At 54.8% G+C, this 11,392-nt stretch overlaps 1 protein-coding gene across 3 annotated transcripts in view; it reads right to left on the bottom strand.

Annotated features, from left to right (window-relative positions):
• Positions 1 to 1,661: 1,661 nt before the first annotated feature.
• Arap1 (ArfGAP with RhoGAP domain, ankyrin repeat and PH domain 1) overlaps positions 1,662 to 11,392 on the bottom strand; it is a 60,955-nt gene continuing 51,224 nt past the window's right edge. For all 3 annotated transcript variants that reach the window (XM_038321429.1, XM_038321448.1, XM_038321455.1), the window contains 12 exons: positions 11,196 to 11,301; positions 10,671 to 10,818; positions 10,491 to 10,577; positions 10,340 to 10,408; positions 10,051 to 10,168; positions 8,853 to 8,966; positions 8,532 to 8,677; positions 5,056 to 5,138; positions 4,066 to 4,116; positions 3,899 to 3,962; positions 2,539 to 2,688; positions 1,662 to 2,276 (listed from right to left, as the gene is read on the bottom strand). In XM_038321429.1, the coding sequence (XP_038177357.1) occupies positions 2,259 to 2,276; positions 2,539 to 2,688; positions 3,899 to 3,962; positions 4,066 to 4,116; positions 5,056 to 5,138; positions 8,532 to 8,677; positions 8,853 to 8,966; positions 10,051 to 10,168; positions 10,340 to 10,408; positions 10,491 to 10,577; positions 10,671 to 10,818; positions 11,196 to 11,301 (1,154 nt within the window). In that variant the 3' untranslated portion in view covers positions 1,662 to 2,258. The remainder of the gene's footprint in view (positions 2,277 to 2,538; positions 2,689 to 3,898; positions 3,963 to 4,065; positions 4,117 to 5,055; positions 5,139 to 8,531; positions 8,678 to 8,852; positions 8,967 to 10,050; positions 10,169 to 10,339; positions 10,409 to 10,490; positions 10,578 to 10,670; positions 10,819 to 11,195; positions 11,302 to 11,392) is intronic.

Raw genomic sequence — 11,392 nt, 5'->3', positions numbered from 1 at the left:
CAATCCTCCTAGGAACCTGCTAGTAGGTAGCTCCAAAGGACACAGAAAAACCCAGATCAGAGGCCTAAGCAACTTCCATAGCCACACAGACTCTTAAGGAGATGTCTGCCCACACAGCCACGCTTTCCAGAGCAGAACTGTGGACAGACAGCAGCATGAGCAAAGGACCCGGTAAGAATTTCCACGTCTCCTCCAACCTGTGACCTACCTTCCCTCTCAGGGTCCCCTCCCCTGTCCTCCTCCCTAGGACCCATACTCCTCAGGAAGCCCTTCCTCCTCCAAGCTCCCTGCCCCATACATCCAGGCTCTTCCTACCCCAAGCAACCCAAAGACACAAGTACAAGCACGGCCCTCCCTTCTGGCACTGGCCCCTGCTTTACAAATCACTGCTGAGGCTCTAGTGTCAGGCAGTGAATCTTTCTCTAGATTCAAGATCAGACTCACAGCAGGCACTGGGTAAAGGGCTTCTACCTCCTCCCACGTCCAGAGCCTAAGGCCAAAGCACTTTTACTATGCTATCTGACAGCATATCACTGGTCCTCGGCCCAGCCAGGGGCAGGGCTGAGTGGTCCAGCTGGCAGCAAAACAAAGACAGAGCCAGGACCATCACTCGAGGGGGGGAGGGGTGTTTACACAGACCCTGTTCAAAATGAGCAACCATGAGCAGTCCATGATCGCCCCCTAGTGGCTGGATGCAGCTCCTTCAGCTAGTCCCTAAGCTAGGGTAATGACAGGGTCAGCCCAGCAGAGGGCACCTCTTGTTGCATTGCCTTACTGTGGTGAACAATAAATACATCAAATCTAGGGAGGAATTCTAAGGAGATCTTGGGCCCTGTCCCGCCTGGAGGGCATGGTCGAATGGCCTGAAACAGCTCCACAAGGACAAAGCGATGGAGACTTTGGGTCAGCTGTGAAACAGGTCAGCAGGGCTGTCTCCTGATAAACACCCCACCCCTTCCTGAGAAATGAGACCCACAGCAACCCACGTCCAGATGTACAAAGCTCACAGCATCCAGTTTCCCACTGAGGGGACGACACTCTGCTCAGCCCCTTTCAAGGCTCGGGACAGAACGCCAGCACTAGGCCACTGAGACAAGATGGTAACACCTTCCCGGGGGTCTCCAGTTTGTCTTTGAATAGCTGGTTACCTCCTCTGCAGGTAGACAGTTTCCTTGGAGGGCAACTCCCTGTGAGAGGCAGGCTCTACTCTGGAGACATCTGCATGGCGCCCAGGGACAGGAAGTCCACCTTCCTAGTTCAGCAAAGCCTCTGTCTGTGAGCTGTGCTCTCCTATCTCCAGCAGGAGCTAAGAGGGGCTGTGCTGTGCCATCGGCATACAGATCTAGGCCCCAGCTCAGACGGCTGCAGGAATGGGGGCTCAGGCTTGTCCTGTACAGTGACAAAATAGGTGAGGGCCAGGTCAGCCTCTGCTGGGACAGGGAGAGCAGACAGCTCAGCAAGCACGCCAGCACTGACCTCAACACGCAGAGAGAAGACAGGCTCCGGGCTCCAGAGCGCCAGCACTGACCTCAACATGCAGAGAGCAGAACTCAGGCTCCGGGCTCCAGAGCGCCAGCACTGACCTGTAGCTTCACAACCAGCTGTGCCCTTAGCCCAAGATGCCAACCCCCCAGACGACTGCAGGCCCTAGCACCACAGTGTAAAATATACAGATATATTTATATTATCAAAAAAGTATTCAAAGTCGGGGAAGGGTAGCAGACAGCCACAGCCTGGGCCTCCCCGCAGCATACACCAGAAGTGGGCTGACATCCCCAAGTCCAGCTTTCAGCTTGTAAAGCTTCCCGAGAGCTCCCTCCTGGACTCCTAGGAGTTCCTTCAGAGTAGCAGCCTATGGAAAGGGGATAGGCTCCCTCCCAGATGAGCCCCTTCCCTGCGGGATCCCAAGCCCTCCAGCCCCTCTGGCAGAGGTCCTGATTTCTGCCCATCTCTCCAACTCCACAAACTCAAGGAGAGTGACCCTGGGTAAGCAAGATAGGCCAGGAGCACTGCATGACTGGATGGAGAGCAGGGGAGGGGATGGGGAGCAGGGGAGGGAGCAGGGGAGGGCCCCACTCCTCCCAGGAAAATCTCATTGCCAGCCCCGCGCTGCCCAGCCAAGGAGCCTGTGTTGCAGTCAGGATGCTGGGATGAAGGTATGGCTTCCCCGTGTGTTTCACTGGCTCACACCAAGCATGCAGAGCACGCAGGTGTCTCAACAGGAAGGCTTCCAGGAGGCAGTGACGGTGTTCCAGAGCTCAGACATGACGGAGGAGCTGCAGGAGCGGAGAAGCCCAGATCCTATAAGTGCTTTGTGACAGTAAAAGGGACCAGCTAGCAACAGAGTAGATGCGGAAATGTTAGCAGCTGGGGTTCCCAGGGCCAGAGGGGGCCCCAGAAACCTAGGGAAGGGACTAGAGGAGCTCTGAGAGAAATTGGGGAAGTGAAGGCAGGAACCCAACCAGGTCTCCCCTCCCTCCTCCCCCCACCCCCCACCCCACAGGGCCCATAGGGCCCATAGGGCCCAGAGCCACTTACAGAAAGGGGATCGGCAGTGAAGGCCGCCACACTCCGGCGCATCTCATTTTCACTGCCACGCAGAGGGATCAGCGATACACTGCCCATCCGGACCTCGGGCACTGCCCGGGACACTCGAGAGGGCTCTGAGGGCCATACCAGGCCTTCGTGCTAGGGAACAATCAGGAAAGGAGTGCTAGGGTCTGGGCCACATCTCAGTTTGCAGGCTTGGCTTCTGATCCACCCACCCTTCTCGGAAAAGCCTCCAGCTAGGATCTGAGCTGGCGCCCTCCGCTTTGAGGCTGATGAGAAGCAGCTGTTTGCAGATGACTGTATCCCAGCACAAACCAGTCAGCCAGATTACTCAATGACTCCCAAGTCTGGATCCACAAGCCTCCCGAAGAATGCAACATCAAGAAAATCATTTCCCCCAGAAGATACTGTCCGTGCCTCCCCTTCTCACCAACCAAGAACTGCAGAAACCATTGTTTCCATTTAAGCTTTGACTATCAGGAAGCTCCCAGTTAAAATAATATAACTGCAGAGAAAGAGTTCAGCCCAGAGCCCTGGTAGTTTTGAATCTCTTCTCCCTAAACAGTTCTGAATTCTGTAGAACATCTGTTCTAACTCATCTGTTTCCGTCTAAGCAGCCTCTGGCCTTGCTCTGGCTCAGGGGTGGTCCCCCAACCCCTGCAGCGTGGGTGTGGCCCGCAGGTGCTGAGGGAGCCACTCCTACACAACCACTCTCGCTCACTCGAAACTCCAGGTCTACTTCAGCTTCCTGAGTGTGGTCTCAAAGCTCTTACAATCTGCTGCTGACCAATGCAGGCCAACCTCTGGCACGCCGGGCTTCTCCCCTTGCAAGTGTTGAATATGGTCATTTGAGTGAGAATGGCCCCTATAGGCTCATATCAAATGCTTGATCCCCAGTTGGTGGAACTGTTTGGGATTAGGAGGTGTGGCTTTGCTGGAGGAGGTATGTCACTGGGGGAGAGGCTTTTAAGTTTCAAAAGTCTATGCCACTTCCAGTTAGCTTGCTCTCTCTCTCTCTCTCTCTCTCTCTCTCTCTCTCTCTCTCCCTCCCTCCCTCCCTCCCTCCCTCCCTCTCTCTCTGTCCCTCTCTCTTTCTCTCTCCTCTGCTTATACATGAGGTACCACAGCAATCAGAGACTCTAACCCTGTGGAACTGTGAGGCCCCCAAACTAATGCTTTCTTCCTTATCTTTTTTACCCATAGGCATCTAGATATGCTGTTTCCTCTGCCCTTGCCACTCCTCTCCATGTGAATCTCCCTGTGTCCAGAGACCTAGTTCCTATGATGCCATCTCTGCTGCTGGCACTCTCCCTGGTGCAGCCTCTGGAGAAGCCCCTGCACCTGGTACCTGTACAGAGAGGAAGGTGGCAAACCACTCCCGGAGTTCCATCTGCGTGTCACAGCAGAGGTACCTGTGGAAGGCACAAGTTGGGTTACTGCCCAGAGCCTCTGCCAGCCCCATCTCCTGCCCATCTCCTGCCCAGCCTCAGAGCGGGGCCCTGGCTCACCACTCACCACTGCTGCTTCTCGTGCTTCTCCGTCTCATGCACCACCGTGAAGCCCCAGCTGCAAACAAGAACCAGAGAAGCTGCCACTTGACACTTGCCAAGACCTGGGCAGAGCTGAGGCAGAGCCGAGGCTTCCCCTGGCGCAGCACACTGAGGCCACCACCTCTCTCGCCCTCCCCACCCCAACCCTGGGCCTGAGATGAGGATGCTGTGTGCCTAGCATGGTGGAGATACTGAGTTCAACCCTCAGCACCAAAACCCAAAAAACCACCCAATTGTACTGATGCCTGCCCAAGCTTACTCAAGAGCCAGAGTCAACCAGACACAGCCAACAGATGAGGAGAAAATTAGAAAACGAAGTCACATGACTGCAGTGCTTAACAGCCACAGTGGCATGCATCACTTTTCGACTTACTGAAACAATATACGCAGGGTTGGAGAGACACCTGTTCTGCAAGCATGAAACCTTGCAATCACATAAAAAGATGGGTATGACTATGGGTGTCTATAACCCCAGCAATGGGGGGCAGAGACAGGCAGGTGGATCCCCAAAGCATGCTGGCCAGCCAGCCTAGCCCAGATGCTGAGCTTCAGTGAGACCCTGTCTCAAGGCAATGACACAGAGAGTGAGGGAGGCGGACACCCCAAGTCCTGCTCTGGCTTCCATGTGAGCATGCGTGGGCAAATGCAGTCAGGGGCTCAGTGGCAGCGTCACACACACATAAGCCTGCCCCAAGATACCTCATACACTCATTCTCAACAAAGCAGACCAGCGATTCTCAAACATGAACAAGCACTGTTACCCAAACATCTGAGGAGACACTGAGTCCTGGGCCCTATTCACAGAACCCCAAACTAGGAGGTCCAAGGTAACACCTGACAATCTGTGCTTCTGTGGTATGCCCGGGTGATGCTACTGGCCAAGAAGAGCCCGAGCACCCATACAGCTTAACCCCAGCTCTGCCTTCTACTGGTCTTAGCCACAGGCCTGGCTTACCAAGTAGGTGGCCGCAGTTTCTTCTTTACACCCAGGTAGACTCTGAGGCTCTTGACTGGCCACTCCCTCTCAGGCCGGTGACTCTGGGAGGACACTTCATCAGTCAGGTGGGTACAGTGGGGGAGTGGCTCTTCTGCAGGCACACTGCCCTCCCCCACCCCAGCACCCAGGCGGTCCAGGAAGCTTTCTCACGAAAGCCCTTCCTGTTCATTGTCCAGCCACAGGCGCCACTCTCTGCAGCAGCGTCAGACAGTCAACCCTCAGTCCTCAAGGTAGCGTTCCTGCTGGGAGGGCCAGGGTGACCATTCCCAGCCCCTGCTACCTGGCTCACAGCAGAGGCCGGACACCGCCACCAGCTGGAAGGCAATCTGAATGCCCTCCTCCACAACACGTGGAAGCAGGTTACTCTTCCTCCCAACCCACAGAGGCTCCAGGGTTGACTGTGAATCGAAGCTTGGGGGCCAGCAATCGCTATCACTTTGGCCCCTTCAGAAGGCCAATGTCTCAAGCTGAAGCTTAATGGCTGTTCTGTATGATAGGCCAGAGGGAGGAATTCCCAGTGGTCTGAGACAGGAAGCAAAAGACCCATACACCAGGGTGGGGAACCAGATTACTGAAACACTTGCCTGGGCCCCACCTCTGCATATATGGGTCTGGGCTTGGATGAAGCAGGCTGGCTCAAAGGCAGAGGGGAGGGGATAGGAGCAGTGACCTTCTGCTTGAAGGTCAATGACCTTCCTCCTGTTCTGGGAGCCCTCTGCTTAGAGCCCTCCCCGTATCAGGCACCCCTGCAGCCAGCAGGGCATCAGGAAGGGCAGTAGGGGAAGAGTATGCAACTGGGGCTCCAAAACTGAGCCATCCCCACCTGGGTCCCCATCATTGCTCCCAGCTGTCCCCAGGCATGGCTCCTCTGCAGGAGAGAGGATGATCTGGCTGGGAACCAGAGGGTCCTTCTGTGTCACCTCAGGGATATGGCCAGAGCTCCTGTATGATCCAGGGCCTCAGGAAGGAGCCCCAACTCCTCTCTAGAGAGCACCTCACTCAACAATCACAACATCTTCCAAAGATCCTGGAACTCACCTGGCTACAGGTGTGGGAATCAAGAAACGGGGTGGACAGGGAAGCTAAGGTTGTGGTAGAAAACGGGATATGGGCGGAACGCAGGGAGGAAGACCTGCTCCCCAACAGGCAGAGACAAAACTGAGACACTGAAAAAGTCAACTTGAACACAAGGAGGCAGAAGAAGGAATGGAGTGCACAGCAGTGCACAGCAGTCCCGAAAACACATACTTCAGGTCTGAGAGGGTAGGAGGCAGAGGCACCAAGACTCTCCCTATAGGACTTGCACTTCCAAGCAGTCCCGGGTTCGGGCTCCGCTGATATCCAAGGTCATGGGCAAGGAATAAAATTTATGCTCATGGTACTGCACGCTGGTGCCATGATTTTTCTAGAATATGCCTTTCTCACGTGCTCCAAGGTCTAGACAACAGAAGGTCTTGGGGTAGGGACTGAGAGGCCACAGAGTCTGCTTGTATGAGACTACCCTAATTTCAAATAGTCTTTCCTGTGGCCCCATGAACCAACTGATGTCAGAATCACCAGTACTTCAGTGGCCTAGCCACATGGGCTAGTTCTGCCAGGCAGAGGCCCTGCAGTGCTGACAGCATTGCCTGCTTACAATGACAGCCTCCTGGCTATACCCTGGAGCTCTAACCTGCCAGGATGCAAGCCAGAATTTTCAAACCCTAACACAATGACCTTCATCCTAGACCCCAGTGAGCAAAGTCCCTTGAGCCAGCCCCTCTGCCCTTTCTCACCCTGGAAAAAGGTGACTTCCTCCTCTAGAAAGTAGGCCTAGTGCTAAGTCCAGCTCAACAGCCAGCAGACCTGGCCCCTCTCTCCATGCCAAGAGAGCAACAGCTGCCTTTCAAGGTGTCTCAAGCACCCCTCTCCCCTTCTACCCACACAGATGGCTTCACTCTGCCCTGCCAGACTAAGGAAGCACCTCTAGGATGGCCAGGAGAGATAACGTCTTAGAACCATGCTGGACTGACTGCGGGAGTGATCAGGCTCAGAAGTGAATGTAAGAACCCGTAAGGAGAAAAAGACAAATGGAGGTGCTTGCTGGGCCTCATGAGCAGAGGAACAATGTGCAAAGACACAGAGAGGAGATGCTTCACCAAATGATGGATCCTCCATGGCAGCAAATCTGTTCACATGCGCTCAGGGGATGCAAGGGACTAGAAAGGGCTGGAGATTGTGCTCAAATCACTGCAGGACCTCAGGCTAGAACACTATGCTTGGCATCGCACCTCCTCCTTTCTTCCGCATAACCACCCACACTCCATGTGCCCTAAGGGTACCATGGAAAGTAGATTCTCAGCTGAACCTGAGCCAGGGGCAACCCCCCCACCCCACCCCTGGCAGAAGTTACAGGCTGGGCAGCCTCAAGAGGAAAGTGGAGGGCCCCTTTGGGTGGCCAAAGAAAGCTGGCCACTAACTAAGGAGGCTAGATGGGCACATCCCTCCCTGATGAAGAAAGTCTTACAGCCTCTTGCTCTGTCAAGGGCATCAGACAGCTGCAGCTCTTTGGGTTTGGAGGGGGGCAGCTCTGAGAGCAGCAGAGCAAGTGAAACAATTTTAATACAAACTTGGGTCTTTATTGCTGGCTCCAAAATGTCTTCTCCATGTACTATGGAAAATTCTAGTATCACACCAACTAGAGACCCTATCTTGCAGAAAAGCTCTTAGTTTGGGGCTAGGAATGAAAAGTGGAGTTCAGGTGTACTCCGGGGTAGGGCCAGTGGCCACTGGAAAGAGGATAGGGAACCATGCTTGGGGAGAACTGGGAGCTCTGATCATCCCTAAACTCTACCCGGCTTGCCTGGGCCCAGCTGGTGTAAGGCAAAGCAGCTGGCCCACAGCTACTCACGGTCTCGGGGGCCCCGCTCCATGGCCTTTGGCTCTGTTTGATAGAGGAGCAGGGTTATGAAGGGCATCAGCCCAGTCTAAAGCCAGAACAGGTTATGTAGGTGATGCAAAGGGAAAGGGGAGGGGGTACAGGCAGGGCGTGTGTGTGTGTGTGTGTGTGTGTGTGTGTGTGTGTAAGATGGCGGTCCCAAGGGGTCTGGTCTAGCACAACACCTGGCATGTGGGTAGGGTATGTCAGGAGGGCTGTGTCCTAGGAGGGGCAAAGGACGCATGGCCACAGCTTAGGACTGTTGTCACGGAACATATGCTTGTGAGAGCTGAGACAAACCACGGACACAATATGGGAGCATGTGTATGATGTCATGGCAATCCCATTCACTCCCAGGCCTCATGGGGCCACAGCAGAATACACAGCTATTGTCAGCCATTGTGTTGCCGAGACCCTCAGATGGGGACTGCACTCTTGGAGACCATGAGTGCCAACGCAATGTTTGCATATGGTGTCTGAGCACACGTGGGACACAAGTGTCTATCACAGGGCTTACCCGAACCTCCTTATAGAGTCGCAGGCAGCTGCTGTTGAGAATGAAGTAGCGATCGTGGAAGCCACCCGAGGGCAGCCCCAGACCCAGGAGGCTTCGGTCTTCCCGGAACTTCATCATGCCATGCTTGGTGTCCCCCACACGGCTGGCTAGGGGAGGACTGGAGTGGGCATGGGCTATACTACCCCACCTACCAACCTCAGGGCCCCACGTCATGTCCCAGCCTCCATGAAAGCCCCCCCAGTTCCCTCCATCTGAGCTGTTCCACCCTGGGGCACCAGGTCCTGCCCTGTCCACCCTACATCCCCTACAGGTCCTACTTACCCAGATACAACAGCATGGCCTCCATGGACTGGTGCTTCTTCACCACCAGGTGGCTGTCGATGCCCAGCCCGTGCACAATGGGCAGCACCTTCTCCGCAAAGTGTAGCGGGCGCTCTGTGGAGAAGCCACACCATTGTCGCTGGATCCACACGGTATAATACCACCAAGGGCAAGCACATGAACACACGGCACCTACATACCTCACCCTCCACCAGCATCATATTATACCATAGTTATGATCACCCTTTCCATAAGCCAGCTTCTGGCTTGTTACACCTAGCTATAACGAAAAACCAAGCCTGGATTGTCTCTCACCCATGTGTCCCCAACAAACACTGCCCCTGCCCAGACCAAAAATACTCCAGTTCCTTCCACCCTCACAGGTTAAATCTGGTATGACCCTCTGCATTGTCCCACGGTCTGGCTTCTACGGCCTCTAGCATGTCCTCCCAGTCTAGAAGCAAACCGCGTCTCCTCAAAGTCCTGTCACTAACCATCAGATGGCCCTGCATCCACCTTCAGTCCCAGCCTGTGTTTCCTCATCTCCTGAGGCTCAGCTCAGTGCTAGAGCTGCGCACTTTCTGGGACCCCTGTCCTGTCTTTACCAAGTAGCCCTTGCTCTTCCTCACAGCAGGCTCATTGGTCCTGCCATAGGCTCTTCAGACAGCCTGAGTCTTTCCTCTAAAGTAGTCAGCTAACAGCATGGTGGTTGTCTTGTTTCTGGGAATGATCATAGTATTGGCATTTCCATCCCTTACCAGACTGACCCCTGTGAGCATAGGAACCATGGATTATTGCCTGGCTCCTCAAGCAGAAACAGCAGATGCATACGTCAGCAACAGTTCCACCTCTCGTCCCAACACCACTCCCTTCACCACAAAAGGCTTCAGTCAGCCCACTCACACCACAGACAGGCTTTCCCAGGATAGCCTAACCACCACCTTCTTCACCCCAAGAGTAGTATCACCCTACAATCCTATTGTCCTTCTATGGTAACACCATTCTGACACATGGGGGAGCGCTATCATGACTGGCACCACCTGCCCCTCCCCGTCCACCATCAGCTCCAGCACAACCACCACCTGGACCTGCTAGCTGCCGTCACCACCAGCATGGAAACCACAAAAGTCATTAGGGCGGCAGCAAAAAGTATCATCCAAATCCTCTGGGTCCCGGACTGTAGGGGGCTGCCACTCACCTGCCTCCTCCTTCTCGTTGACCTCAAAGCAGGTCCAGTAGTCCTTTTCCCTGATGCTCACGCTGCGCCGGTCTAGAATCTCCAGGACAAGCTCCTCTGCTGTCATGGATGCTGGGATCTGCAGCCACCCAAGAGATCAGCCAGGCCCAAATGCGTCACCACAATCTCCTGTGATTTAGGCCCCAAACCTACTCTTTGCTGGGTCCACTGAGCCCCAAGATGCACAGAGGCGGTATTTGGGGATTCTCGTACATCTCAAAGTGGCTCAGCCTGGCTCAACAGCCCCTACCTTGACATGCTGTTCAGTCTCCTCCTTCTTCTCCTCCAGGTACACAGTACAGATGAAGTCACCTGCATGCTGCAGGAGAGATGGGGCTCAGCGAGAGGCCTGGGGAGCAATGCTAGCAGCCAGCACAGCCTACCCAAACCCTGGCCTGCACCTGGGTCCCACTAGCAGTGCCAGCTACTCGCATCTTCACAATGGCAGTGACTTCCTCCCTCTGCTTCCTCAGCTCCTCCTCGTCCACCTGGGAAGGGCCAGAAGGTCAATGCCATCGGAGAGGCTTAGCCTTGCCCACCCTCCCTTCAATGCCCCTTCCCTAGCCCCGACTGGGACGCACACTGAATACCACCACATAGTGGTTGATGAGGTCTTCCACCACCTTGCCAGCCTTGTAGTCCTGCCCGTCTGTCTGGAAGAGTGTGGGCCCAAATACAATGGCCAGGTTGTGTGTGTTCATTTGGTTTGTGTCTGAGAAGCACTGTACACTGGAAGGAGAACAAAGAGGAGCTAGGATCGAGGAGCCTGCCACCCACCTTCCCCATTCCCATCAGGCCCAAGAGGACAGAGTGGACCCTAATTAAGGAGTGAAGGGTTGTATCTCAGGTGCTGGCAAGGTATAGATAGGGCTGGGAAGTGAGGGCATTTTGCCTCAGTAACCTGGCCCCAAACTGGCAAAAAAAAAACCCCTCCATGGCCTCTATCCTGTAGGAAGTAAACTGAGATACAACATCCAAGATCAGGACAGTCATTGGTTGGTCCCCAGGCCCACCTGCTTGCCCACCTGAGGGCAGTCGGCCAGGAAGAGAGTATAAGAATTTTTTATACCCATCCACCCAGAGCTCACACTGACATGGCCCCTCACCAGTACAGATGGCTGATCAGGGCCTTCACAGTGGCCCGGTTGACAGGGGGCAGATGCACCAAGAGCTCTCGGTACCTGGAGATCTTTTCCTCCTCATCCTCGATCTCTGGGTGGGGGGAGATGGACTGGGTTAGAAACTGGTCCCCAATGCCCCCTTCCACCAGCTTTGCTTCTCATGATGGTGATAGCACTCCCAG

Source organism: Arvicola amphibius, chromosome 1, assembly GCF_903992535.2.
Source record: "Arvicola amphibius chromosome 1, mArvAmp1.2, whole genome shotgun sequence".
Taxonomy (NCBI): Eukaryota; Metazoa; Chordata; class Mammalia; order Rodentia; family Cricetidae; genus Arvicola; species Arvicola amphibius.
This window is presented reverse-complemented; position numbering and strand designations above follow the sequence as displayed.